General features: G+C 35.7%; 1 protein-coding gene across 1 annotated transcript in view; it reads left to right on the forward strand.

The window, feature by feature from the left end:
- Window positions 1-14,058, forward strand: part of LOC136855595 (transmembrane protein 104) — a 42,089-nt gene that overhangs the window by 16,693 nt on the left and 11,338 nt on the right. The window contains exons 3-6 of the mRNA XM_067132688.1: window positions 2,153-2,438; window positions 7,279-7,405; window positions 10,085-10,174; window positions 13,210-13,309. Coding sequence (XP_066988789.1) covers window positions 2,153-2,438; window positions 7,279-7,405; window positions 10,085-10,174; window positions 13,210-13,309 — 603 coding nt within the window. The remainder of the gene's footprint in view (window positions 1-2,152; window positions 2,439-7,278; window positions 7,406-10,084; window positions 10,175-13,209; window positions 13,310-14,058) is intronic.

Below are 14,058 nucleotides of genomic sequence, written 5' to 3' on the forward strand. Positions count from 1 at the left end.
GTAAGTTAAGTCTTACTGAGTCTGACGCAATTCATGAATTAGCTGACCTGGCTCGCATGTGACGTCATTATTATTATTATTATTATTATTATTATTATTATTATTATTATTATTATTACTCGGTAGATGAAACCTGTTTATATGAAACAACCCCACCAGAGGGGTTGAAATGAAAATTTAAAGATAAAATCTGGATAAGAAACTTGGCTTCAGTTTTCTGTGGTATGTAACTCTTATATTCTTATTGATAATTTCGTAAAGAAGTTCTGTTAAAAGTTCTGTAAGTTACACGCCAGAATTAAAGTGTACCCTCTAGCCTCAGTGGTTTTTAAGATCTGAGGGCGGACAGAAAAAGTGCTGACAGGATAAAGTGCAGATGGACAGACAAAGCCGGCACAATAGTTTTATTTTACAGAAAGCAAGAGATAAACACATTTCCCATGTTTTTTCTTAACAAAGGAAACTCGCCACAAACTTTAAATAACAAAAAATCTTATATTAATTTTGAGAAGGGAGCATTGCCCCCCCCCTCTTTTGCATAAAAAAAATGTTCCCTTCCATCACTTCAAGTTTTTGGTAGGCTTCCTTTATTATTTGTCTTTATTATTATTAAAGTAATTTTTAAAAAAAATTTGAAATAATACCTTTATCCTTATCAGTCTTATAACTTGTAAATCAATCTTTCACTGAAGAGGATGTGTGATGTGAAAAAAGATTAAAATAGTCGTGGCAGGATTTGACGAATTTGAGCTTTTTCAAAACATGAAAGTGAAATATGTAATGATGATGATAAAGGTGGACAAGTTAATTAGAACAATAGCCCTGTAGGGGGTTAGTGCGTCGGTGCACCTCGTGCGGTGCAATGTAGGCATTACCTAAGGGTCTTTGCAGCCTCCCTTCGGCCCCTAGTTGCAACTGCTTTCATTCCTTTTACTGTACCTCCGTTCATATTCTCTTTCTTCTCCTGACAATTGATTCATAGTGCAACTGCGAGGTTTTCCTCCTGTTACACCTTTCAGACCTTTTACTGTCAATTTGTTTCATAGCTGAATGGCCTTAGTTGCCCCAGTGCTTGGCATTTATACCTAAAATCTATTAATCAATCAATCAGTCAACTAGAACAACAGTCACGAGATTCTGTGTTCAAAATATCAGTCAGTCGAGAGAGGTTCAGGTGTACAAATCCTTGGGGCATCATCTTTTATTCACTTGAAATATTTGGATGTGAGGGAGTTTTCATTAAGGGAGCAAACAAACTTGATTCCAAGATTCAAATTGCATCTTGTTCAGAAAACTTCAGATATTTGTAGCAAGCCTCCAAAGTATGTTAGGAGTTCAGTATTTTAATATTGATTCCTTGATAAGTCAGAAAGTATTTGACATGTATGCTCTAGTTTTAATGGGTAGCCGGCAAATCTCAAATTGCTGTGTTGCAGCCCTGTTTAAAATGTACAGCTTTCTAAGTTATATCTTTGGTAAATTCTGAAAGGTTCAGCAATTCTCTCAGTTAGTAACACAGATCATCGCAAGTTTCTTAACAGAACTCTTATCAAGGGTCTTGATACTTTTAAACAAAGCCGTGCTTGATAAGATGATATCCAACAACCCTAACATCATATTTTGAGAATTTACGCCAGATACAATCCAGTTTCTGTGGTAATCCACAATCCTTTTTTGTAGGTGTTATTAATGTTAGTGCGTAAGTTTTGTTTTAAATATAACTGAAACTGAGAAATTGTCTATTTAGCATAGTGAAAGTCCTGGATTGGACACTGGTTATGATGAATACAGACTACAGTATTGATATTTTAATGGTTTTATTTTAATTTAGACTGAGATAAAATCAAATTATGGGTGGTTTTTGATTTTTAATATCCAAAATTTAATTCTGTTGTATTATTTTGCTTGATTCATAGTTTTATTTTCATTTTTCAGATAGAAAGTGCTATTTCATTGTCATCTTCAGATTAATTTACCCAGTGATAAACTTGCGTGTAGCTGTGTCGAATGTGCATGGCTAAATACAGTACTGTAATTAGGCAAACGCCATCAACTAAATAAAAAAGTGAAAAATGTTAAAGAAAATTTTAAACTGTACTTCAAATTATTTTAATATTCAAAATAGATTAATAGTCTTATTTTGCTTTTTCAGCATCAAGAAGGTGTTTCAACCATTGGCGCATTTAATGAAGCAGCTCAAGAAGGTGTTTTTTGCGTCCTCTCCCGACCAACTGCATTTTCAACACCAACACCACCAACACCACCTTCAACATATCTCTCCACCTCCCTCCCCATCCACAGACACAACTCTCTTACAGTCGTTTTGCACTCTTAACCCTACCACAGCTTCTACATCACCTGCCACGTGTGTCACTACCACACCAATGCCCTCAGACGGCGAAAACGACCCCGTAACTTCGATGACTTCCTCCGTCGGGGTATTTTTCTTTTGGCATTCTTGACTGCAGTCTTATTAGATGTTGCTCCGCTTGTTAGATGTTTATCAGCCCCTTTTCAGTGGAATGCTTATCATGAAGTCTAAATGTCATTCCTTAGCTAAATGCTGAGACTTGTTCATTTTATAAAAATTTGGCATGATACAGAACCAAAAATTAGAGCTAGGACTGCTCGAGCATTTTTTTTTTTTTTCTGCACATAGTTTTGGGGATTACTGCTGTTACTGTTCATCTCTGATAGCATTTTGTTCTGAAGCTTGGAAAACTGACACAGGTTTATACCTATAATTAAGAGATCTAGGGGAGTGGTTTTGTTAGTAAAAGATGCGTATGTTTTATTTGGTGTCAAAATGGCTTTCACTTTGATTTGGAGTTGTCATAAAAAAAGGCAAGAAATTGAAGCTTTTACGGCAGAATTGTTGGGCAGATAATTGACAGAAGTATGGCATATGGACTTGTTGCAGTCCTTTTAACTATTTGATGGTCTTTTTACAGCCACATATTAAAGCTTGAATTTTCAGGCTTTAAATTCAAATGTTGAAGTTGACTTGTATTTTTCACTTATTGTAATAAAATTAAAGAAAAATTACCATGATCCCTTTAGTGTTTAGTCTATCATATAAGAAATTATAGATGAAAAACCATAAAATCTAATAACTTGAACAGGGAATGTTTGAAATGGTTTAATGTTGCTTGGTTCGGGTGCTGTCATATTGTTCAGGTTTTAGAAAGCAGATGGTCTTTTTTTATTGTGGTGTTTAGAAAATTTAGATTAGGCAGAGTTACATTGCTTAAAAATTGGCTTTCATTGTTTGCTATGGTCTGTTTATTGTATGTAGGATTTTGTAAATAAATGCCTTGAATATTTTTATAGATCTAAGTGGTGCAGTATAGTTTAGTCTTGATTAATGTTACTTGTCACTGACTTAGTTATTTTTTTTTTTCTGTATGGGTTGGGGAAGTTGTTAGTAATGTACAGTCTGTAGGAAACATTGGATGAGTTTTCTTATTTCTCCTTGATATGGTCACTCTGAGCATAGTACTGGAACCCATTTTCTGATGTCAGAAGCCCTTTGTTGGCCGAGTTGGTTGAGCTTCAGACCGTCATTCGATGGGCGGAGTTCGATTCCGCCGCCGGCTGATGAAGAGTTAGAGGAATTTATTTCTGGTGATAGAAATTCATTTTCGCTATAATGTGGTTGATTCCACAATAAGTTGTAGGTCCCGTTGCTAAGTAACCAATTGGTTCTTAGCCACGTAAAATAAGTGTAATCCTTCAGGCCAGCCCTAGGAGAGCTGTTAATCAGCTCAGTGGTCTGGTAAAACTAAGCTATACTTACTTACTTCTGATGTCAGAAGTCTGAAAGGGTCTACTGCGGTTAAATTAAGGTCTGTACTCTGTATTGTGATTGCTGCTATAATTTATTTGGATGTGCTCAATTATTTACTCATGTATTTTAGGGTAAATGGGTAAGAGCTGGTTTTTATGAATAAGAATGTATGCAAATACATTACAATACTGTACTGTGTATAATTCCAGGAAATTAATCATGTTTTCTGGGATAATTAATCATGTTTTCTGGGATACTGACTGCTTAGAGAATTTTACTGTGCAGGTTTGGGTTTCTTGAAAATAAATTGAATCTACTTTCATAGCCTTAGAAATGTTCCTAAATGGATCTTGTTGGCTATTAGTGCATTTTTAACAGCTTAATAGCTTTCAGACTGTATGAAGCATTTGAAGAAACTGGTGATTTTGTCAATTGCTTGTTTTGCATCTCTGTGTCACAGTTAACCTAGCATTGAATAATATGCTTTAAATATGGGATAACTGCTTTGAATCTGATGGATGTGAAGGATATATGAATGGTCTTCACTCCAGTAACCCTGGAATTTTAGTAACTGGTGCTACTTGATCTTTTATTTCAAGTTTGTTGCTAGTCATTCATGAAGATTTCATTACCTCTGCTTTTTTCTCTTTGCTATTTAGTGTGGGACACATGCTGAGGCAGATACACATGCTTTCACACACGCACACTCTAAAACTCCCTCCAACACGCTTCCTACTACTTATACAAAAAGTTCTCAACCCAGTTTTTATTCACCCTCAACTCCCGTAATTGACAAGTATTGGCTATACAATGAACCTATACAGCTCTTTGTAGGTCTTTGAAACTTTCTTTTCTAATATATGGAAACATTTTTATATTCCTAAACAACACATGTGGTTGGTCTGTCTTTAACGACATTGTTTTATTTGCATGTTTAATATAGCGCATGATTATTCTTGTTCCTTGTGGCTTGGCATAAACTTGATAGTGAATGTGCTGCGTACATTGTCAGAAATGGGTGTACAGTAGAACTGACTAATGTGAGGTCAATAATTGTTCTACCAGAGTAGGAAAGACAATTGCAAGTTATTTCATTTTCAGTGTGCATAAGCAGAATGCTAGTTCATACACCATAGCATGTGATGAATTAGAATGCTGATGCTTTCAGAAGTTGCTCATGAAAAGTGTTGAAAAATTCAGAATTACCAACATTTTTTCATCTGGAGGAACTATATTGTTGACCTCATCATTAGATGAAACTGTCCAAGACAGTAGTAAATACATAGGTGATATTTTCTATTTTATGTTTGCAGCCTTAAAAAAGGAAAATTCCTGTTCAGTGAAAATTTTGAGAACTTGCGTCATTCAGTTCTGTTAAAGCTGGTCGAGTTATCTGAATTTGGAACAGTGGGAGACTTAGCAATAATTGCCCTAAGTTCTACTTTAAGTGGAAAAGTCCCAAGAGACTGCCTACATCATCATTGATTGTTTGAATTTGTATATTGAAGTAATACCCAGGGAAATTTTTAAAGAAAATCTGGTCTTATGTTGCCAAGGTACCTCATAGGAGTTCAGTATACCTGTAATATAATGCGATTGTGTCAACTGGGTTCACACTTCATTATGAATATGAAGATTGGTTTAGAAAGAAGTTACAAGATAGCATTGGATGGCCTCTTGGGACTTAGTCTTTGCTGTTGGAGTTCAGCAGCTTAACTCGGCTGTTTTTATGACAAATGTTAGGAAATTGTCATGTAATGACAAGGTAGTCTTGTCTTGTATGTCAAATGTATGAATGAGGTCAAGAGTTGTACTACACAGGCCCTAATGTATTTTACATACGCATTTCTTGTTTGCATGAATAAGGGAGACTTGTGTAAAAAAAATGCATCTTTGGAAGGGTGAGAGAATGTCTGACATTTTCTGTATAGTGACTGAAATGAGAGGTTAACTTGATTATCAGCCCTAGGTGGAAATGTTCATGTTAAAAATGTTACATTTAGACATAAATCATAAGTGGATTGGAATTCCCATTTGCTGTAGGCCTTTGTGCATTGTGTGTCCATTTTCTATTATTTTCTGGGTTATTTTCTTACTTGTCTTTCTACAAACATGTTTACAAGTTTTCCATATTTACAACTGATTTAGCTAGTTGTTCCTTGCCCCTTCTCATCACATATCCAAACTTCCTCAGCCTATGCGTTATGTTTAATTGCTGCTTGTCAAAAGATCTCTTGCAACTTCTTTCATTCCTTTTACTGTACCTCTATTCATATTTTGTCTTCCAACTTTCTTTCCACCCTCTCCTAACAGTTGTTTCATAGTGCGACCGCGAGGTTTTCCTCCTGTTAAACCCTTTTTACTCTCAATTTCCATTTCAGTGCTGAATGACTTCAGAGGTCCCAGTGCTTGGTGTTTGGCCTAAATTTAATATTCCATTTCTCTTAGCAACTTCCTAATTTATAGTAGTATTTTTCCACTGTAGTCAGGTAGTTAATATTAGCATTTTGTGGCCACACCTCTATAATCTCCTCCATTTTCGCTTGTCTGTTCCCCCAGGTCTTTGCTGCATAAAGCAGTGCAGGCCTTAAGCTGTCGTAAATTTTGGATGTTTACCAGTTTACCAGTGGTCTAACTCTGTCATCAAGGCAGCTGCTGTTATTATTCCCTTAGTAGTCTCCTCTTTCACTCTTCTTTCTAACATTCCTGCAATCTATTCCCTTTGCATACAGTAACTTTAGAGCCCTGCTGTTTAGCTCTTCTTTATTACCACCTCTGTTTCTTTCTTACCCCCTTTTTTTTTCCAGCCTGAGAAGAACCCTAAATGGGTTCAGAGGTCTGGTTAAACAAATCAGTTATAACTAACTCACTCCCCTGTGTCTTTGATAAACTATAGAGGCCTCTACTGATAGTTGATGGACACCAATGTTTTCCTCAAGTTGTTCTTGATATACCTGCCATGGTCTTCCCTGTAGATAGCATGGTACAATAACATCACCCGTGCAATGTCTCTTGATATATTAGATATAAATTGCTCTCAGAATAGGTTAGTACAGTATTGAGGAAATAGAAGTATTGCCTTTTGTACATTTGAACTTCAGATGACGAATGTAATTGCCGAGAGAGAAATCTGAATGGCACAGATTTTAGATATGAAAGGTAATATCTAAAAAGAAATTACTATAGTAATGCTATAGAGTTTTTAAGTGATGACAAATTTTTATTGAAATATACAAACACAGTGAGATAGTATTGTATTTCTTAAATTTTCATGAACTTTTGTGTGTGTGTGTGTGTGTGTGTGTGTGTGTGTGTGTGTGTGTGTTGGTGTAGCTTGGGTCAGTATTGTTGTTTTGGGGGAAATTTTTGCAGTTTTTGAAAAGCTCTGCATGGGGTTACCAAAAATTCTACTTACGTTATTCTGATGATTATATTAGGTGATAGTTTCAATTCTACATATTTTGTCTTGATTAAGAGTATTTTTTTTCCAGCGAGGACAAGTAGCAGATGAGCTAGTCAATCGCACTTTGGAAAATGCAGAAGCAGAAGCTGACCAACGATCAACTGACACTTCTGAAGATCAGGAGGAGCATGAAGAAGAATTACCTCTCATATCTGGTGTGTTGGCATATGTTTTTGGTTGTAATATTGAATGCTTGTTTTTCTGCTCATGTTTCTACAATGTGTTCATGTTAACTTAGGCTTACTGTACTTGTTTTTCAAGTCAGTACAATATATCAACTTCTGTACTGTAATTATTTTGTTGCATTTTTTTGTAGTGAAAGATTAACAAAAATATTTTCCAGATTTCTATCCCTTCAGTACAGATTTTTTTTAACTTTTTCAAATTGTAATTCATGTAAAGTAGATAGTGTATTGTGCATATTGTTATCCCCTTCGTGTTGCGTAATTTCATTGTGGATTCTTTGATGTAGCAGGACGATTGAAATACAAGGTAATATTGGTATAGTAAAGTGTATTTGCATATCTGTTGCTCGTTTTGAGCAAGGACACAATTCCAGACAACAGATTTAGCCTCTGCCTAACAAGTTGACAACCAGAAAGGCAGCATGTTCTACCAGCTGGGCTAACTGGACCTCGTGCTCACTTAAGGGAAGGGATGTAACATCATGAGGATCTACTGGAAAACTTCCTGTGTACCCTTTTGGTGACATCTTCATTACTGTGCCCCAAAGACAACTTCTGGGCATGTGTACATTCATATGAACAAGTTCATTTATACTTAAGAATGACATTTCCTAACCTATGAAAATGTCTTTTTTCTTTTTGAGAAAAGCCACAATAAACATACGCCTTATTCAGAGAAAAATGACAACTTAAGAAAAATGCAAAATGCCTTGAGGCAAAGCACATTATACGTCATGAAAATATTCTCCTGAAACTGCAACACATTTAGTGCCTGAGTGACACATTAATATGCTGTTCACAAACTAATACATGAAAATTAAGCTTACTTGTGATAGCAAACTTCTTTAGTAGATCCTTTAAAAACTAATGAAAATTGTAACAAAATCATTTCCATAAAAACAGACCAAGCTTCTCCTTATATTTGAAACTAAATATTTGCATATTTTTTTTCCCAGAGATACAATCTAGCCATTACTTAATTGAGGGTGGATCTTCTGTCTTTTGTCTGGCATTCATCTAAGTGTTTCAGTTTGGAAGATCACCTGAAATGTAAAAAATAGCAAACTTTGTTTTTCAAATTGAGATCAGAACCTTCATGAGGACGGTATCCTTTTGAGTAGATTCAGACGAACTTATTTTGGGAATACTTTCTTACCTGTGGTAGCAGTGATACAGTCAAGTCTCCTGATGAAATCTCCAAGGGTCCCGGAAGCTTAGGTTTCAAAGGAGATATAATAACAAGCAAGAAAAGCAATAACGCATTAACAAGCTTTAAAATCTTACCATTGTACCTTCATCATAATACAAGTTCATTTTGTTCCGAGTCTTTTCAATGAATTCATATAAGAAAAATAGGCAGATTTAACTTTTTTTCAACATTATAGATATATATTTTTCAAAAGATTAGAAATTTCTCTTTGCCTTCCATCCAAGTTTAAGTACTTGTAAAGGACCAAAGAAGAACTGGAAAGGGAAAATCCTATACCAATCCTATACCTTTCCTGTAGGGCACTCCAAATTACACGGAGAGGTCTTCCATCCAAGTCCTGTTCCTATGGGTTTAGTACTGTGAGGTGCACTGTAGGCATTACAGAAGGGTGTGTTCAACAATCCTTTCGCCCCTAGCTGCATTCACTATTTAGCCCTACTTTACCTCATTCCTGCTTCCTTTTCTCATTCTTGCTTGTAATTGCTGCTGCTTAATGCAGCTGTGGGGTTTTTTCCAGTTCCACCTTTAGGTCCTTGCATAGGATAGCCATTTTTGAACATCAGTGGACCTAATGTATGGAGGTTAGGTTAGAAAGCTGAAGAACAACTCTTATGCTGTCGCCTACAGTGATAAGCTGGAAGAATTGCCACATATTTGGTTCACAGATAGCCACCAATGTAGAAGGGAGTCTGCTGCATAATCTTTCAGATGACATATGTCCTAATTCCTTGCAGTGAAAGGGCCGCTTGTTCAAATAGTATATGAATGGACTCTGCTTTGGTGTCTTTACTGGCCTTCGAAGAGTTACAGTACATGTATGGTATAGAATTTGCAGAATGGTTTATTATAAGCTGGAATATACTAATCATAAACCATTTTATTTTAATTTTTCCAAGAAAGTTAATATGATCTGACCATTTTGGTCTCATGTTGCCACAGAAGTTTAATTGGCAAGATATGAACAGTATTTTGCAGAATGGTTTATTATAAAGCTGTACAACAAAGTAATATGAAGCTGAGGAGATAATGTAATTCTGCAGAGATAAAGACGAAAAGCCATAGTAATTTGGATTGAAAATAGTATTCTTCATTAAGGGTACTGATCATAAATCATTTTTATTTTTATTTTTCCAAGGAATTCTATTTGATATTCTGCCCATTTGTACCTCCAGATCGAAACTATTTAAGTACATTGTTAACTTGATAAGAGGAGGAAGTAAATTTGGAAATAACATAATGATGAGCACTTTCCTTGGTTGACTGTTGAAGTGCATGTATGGAATACTACTGAGAAGCTGGTAGCATTGGCATCAAGTTGATTGACTATGAATCAGTGTACCGTAAAGTTATTGATCAAATTCAGGTTAAGTGTTGTTACTGTACAATTAATTTGAAACAGCTGGCAGTATGGTTTTTGTTTAACATTTTTCTGTTTTCAGATGGTGTAATTGAACGCACCGTTGGTGAATATTATGCCATTCAAGAATGTATAGAAATGGGCCAGATGGCTAAACTGTTTTACCCAAAAGGTAAGGAAATTGATTACAGTATTCTTAGTCTGTAAAGAGGTTCTTTGAAGCCTTTTCATTTTATTATCCACAGTTAGAGATCTGAGTTTATATTGAATTTATACACAAGAATTCAGCTTTTTATATTTTTTTTTAGTGGTCAGCCTTTCAGCATTAATTTAATTTCAGATGTCATAGGTGTTTGGATAGTATTCAGTTAGCTTAGTAACTGTAACATATAATTTTAATGCTCTCTCTCTCTCTCAGTTTGAAGTTTAAAGTGGAATTAAAAGTGCAAACAAAAGTAGTTTGCTGGGACATAGGAAGTTGATAGCCTAACAGGATGAAACTGAATGATCTTGAATAATATAAATGCTACCTGCGTTCATGACAGATGTGATAAATTACAATGTTGACAGATGTGATAAATTACAGTACTTTTTGCAATAATTATGATTTTAACATTCTTATACATTACCAAAAAAATAATTTATAAATTTACTTTATATTTGTACTGCATTCTTTGGTTACCAGCTACTGTTGATTACGTAAATGCTGAGGGTGTAATATATATATGTGTATATGAGAAAAGGTCTGAGTACAAAATAAAATTTACAGTATAAGACTTGTGAAGGCAAGAATGAAACTATTATGAAGATTTAAGGTAATTGAATTGAAACAACATTCACAAAGATTCAGTAGAGCTGTTGTAGGTTATTCTAGGCTTGAATGATAGTGATTGTCATTAAAGATATGATACCTAAGGTTATTTTAAGAATACTAATATATAAAAGATGTCTTTTAAGTATTAAAATTTATTTTTGTTATCTAGAGGAAATTCTCCACCAGTCTTAAGCTATGTTTCTTAAATTCCAAATAATGCAGATTTTCTTTTACACTAGGGACTTGGTTTTTGAAATCTGACTCATATCAGTAAGTGGGGAGTGGATACTAACTCAGTTTTTAGCTTATCATATGAACTGGTGTTTTGGTCATAATTTTATTTTGTTTACTTTTTACAATAATGTAATTACATACATTTTCAAGTTGCACTAAAGCAGCGTGTGTGTTTATAGTGTTTATGGTATATTAAGACACCGACCTGAAAACTGACAAGTACCCATGGTACATTTTGCTTATTTCAATTTTAATAAAATTTCCTTTTCTCATATTTTCTCAAAATATAAAAAAATCATATAATTTGCCATGTAAATCATATAATTTGCCAGTTTCAGTCTTGAAATTGTCCAAGATATTTCAGTCTCTTTCAGAAATAGATACCAGTTATTGGGTGGTAATATGCATGTGTTGTTCAGCATAACCTCATTCAGTCAAATGATCAATGCCTTTCCAATTTTTTACTACAAGAACCTCTTACTACGGTTCCATTGGATATCCAGTTGGGTCTTGACTTTGGTTCTGTGCAGCCTGACTGGTTGATCTTACAGTCCTTCTGTCTGATATATAACTTTTTTTTTGTTTTTTACCCTTTGGGCCATGTCTTGAAACACTTGGGCTGCTTCAAATGCATCTATGACTTCATGCTCTTCATGAGATTTCATACTGAGTCGCTGGTCGTGATAGGCCTCCCATTGCCTGTGCTTTGATAGCTAGACTCACTCTGACATAGGGAGTGATTCCCCCATTGTATTATTCGTGCACTGCCTTCCCCGGGTCAGGAGGTGTTTCCGCGGTTAACATGTTGATTCTCCAAGTTGTTTTTGAAGGATGGCATCCTTTTCCTTTTGTCCTTAGAATCCATGACTGTTCCAGCATATAAATCATTGAGAATCCATGGCTGTTCCAGCATATAAATCATTGAGAATCCATGGCTGTTCCAGCATATAAATCATTGAGAATCCATAGCTGTTCCAGCATATAAATCATTGAGAATCCATGACTGTTCCAGCATATAAATCATCGAGAATTCATGACTGTTCCAGCATATAAATCATTGAGAACCCATGACTGTTCCAGCATATAAATCATTGAGAATCCATGACTGTTCCAGCATATAAATCATTGAGAATCCATGACTGTTCCAGCTTATAAATCATCGAGAATCCATGACTGTTCCAGCATATAAATCATCGAGAATCCATGACTGTTCCACATATAAATCATTGAGAACCCATGACTGTTCCAGCATATAAATCATTGAGAATCCATGACTGTTCCTGCATATAAATCATTGAGACAGCCTATTTTAAAGAACGTTTTCTCGTGATTTTGGAGATTATCTGTGACTTATGTTTTAACATTCTTGCAACCCTTTCTTGCTCAGGACTAGAGCTGGTAAGTGTCCTTCATGCTCTCTGCTGTTGTTATCAGTAGTGCTATGTGCCGTCTCTTAGAGTGGTCACCAGGCGTGGCCTTTTTCTCTGCGGGAGCTTTTTTCCCTTAGGCTGTCTTTCTTAATGCTGGATTTACCTTCGTTTTTGTCTGTCGTTATGGTAGCCATGTTCTTGCCTTGGATATGGGGTTAAACCAGTCATCTCTTTCTTTTTCCAGTTATGTCATCAGACAGCTGGCACTGAGGATGTGTTTACTTGCATTAACTTCTTTTTTTGCCTCTTATGCTGATGTGTTTGTGTCTTTGGATGTTCTTCCACTGCAGACAACATGTATTGGCGCCGTTAAGCGGGGTATTAGTGCTATTATGGCTGATTTGCGGTTAGCGGCAATTTTCGGTTAGTGGCGCTTGGCATGGAAGGAAACCCCTGTCGTTAACCGGGGACGGCCTATAATGGGTTTGTTGTGTGTGTAAATAATTGTTTTGCTGAGGAAATGTAATTCTTTCAGCAAATCTTTTTTTACAAGCTGTTGCTTGTAGTTTGCGTCCTGCCTCAGCTTATCCATTTTCTCACAGCTCATGGATCATTGGGTGTACAAATAGTGAATCCCATGGATCCCATAGTAGTACTGGCTAACTATTGTCTTTTTCACTTTAAAAGAAACTTGAGTGTCTTGGGCAGTTTCATGACCATGCAATGGGCTAACTACAATTTAATGATTATAAATGAAAAAATTGTTTAAAATTAGTTTTTCTTTTCCAGTTTGGGATAAGGTCTTCTATCTAGTGCTCTGCATTTATTTATATGGCGATTTAGCAATCTACGAAGCCGCTGTTGCCAAATCTCTGAGGGACATTATATGGTAAGTGAGTGTTGAGTGTCAAGCGATAACCATGAAGCTACAGGCTTTCAGACCAGTGTTTTCTGGCCCTCATGTGAGGTCACTGTAGGTATTACCAAAGGTGGTGTGCATCATCCCTTCAGCCCTTAGCTGCAAACAATATTTTAGCCATTTATCTTACCTCCTTTCCTTCCTGTTGTAATTACTCCCCCCCCCTCTACTGTCAGCTCCTCTGCGGAGATCTTGTATTGTAAATCTGGCGAAAGTTATGAAACTTAACAAAAACTTGTGACTACAGCCACAAGAAGTTGAGCAAGTGCTAATTTTTGTTTTAGAATACAGTACTCTTAAGTATGGAAAAAAAAAAGTTGGTTTTACTTTACAGTACAGTACTGTACTGTATTAATGAAAAGTATTTATGAAATATGTGGCACGTATGCATATGGTTTTTTTTTTTTTCAGATTTCGTGCATAAAATATTGTTTTAATTTTTATGAGAACAATAAAATGTCCATAAGAGAACAATAAAATTTCCTAAGGTGGAAAATGTAGCACATATATGCTGTACACTAGGGCACAATACAAAGAAAAGTGAAGGAAAAGAAAAGCATATAATCATTCAGCAAAACTCTCTCTCTCTCTCTCTCTCTCTCTCTCTCTCTCTCTCTCTCTCTCTCTCTCTCTCTCTCTCTCTCTCTCTCTGCTGTTGGTAAGAGGTGAACTTGTACCTCTCATGCCATGTGAAATATGGGCCATTTTTCATAAATATT

The sequence above is a fragment of the Macrobrachium rosenbergii genome, chromosome 32 (assembly GCF_040412425.1).
Source record: "Macrobrachium rosenbergii isolate ZJJX-2024 chromosome 32, ASM4041242v1, whole genome shotgun sequence".
Taxonomy (NCBI): domain Eukaryota; kingdom Metazoa; phylum Arthropoda; class Malacostraca; order Decapoda; family Palaemonidae; genus Macrobrachium; species Macrobrachium rosenbergii.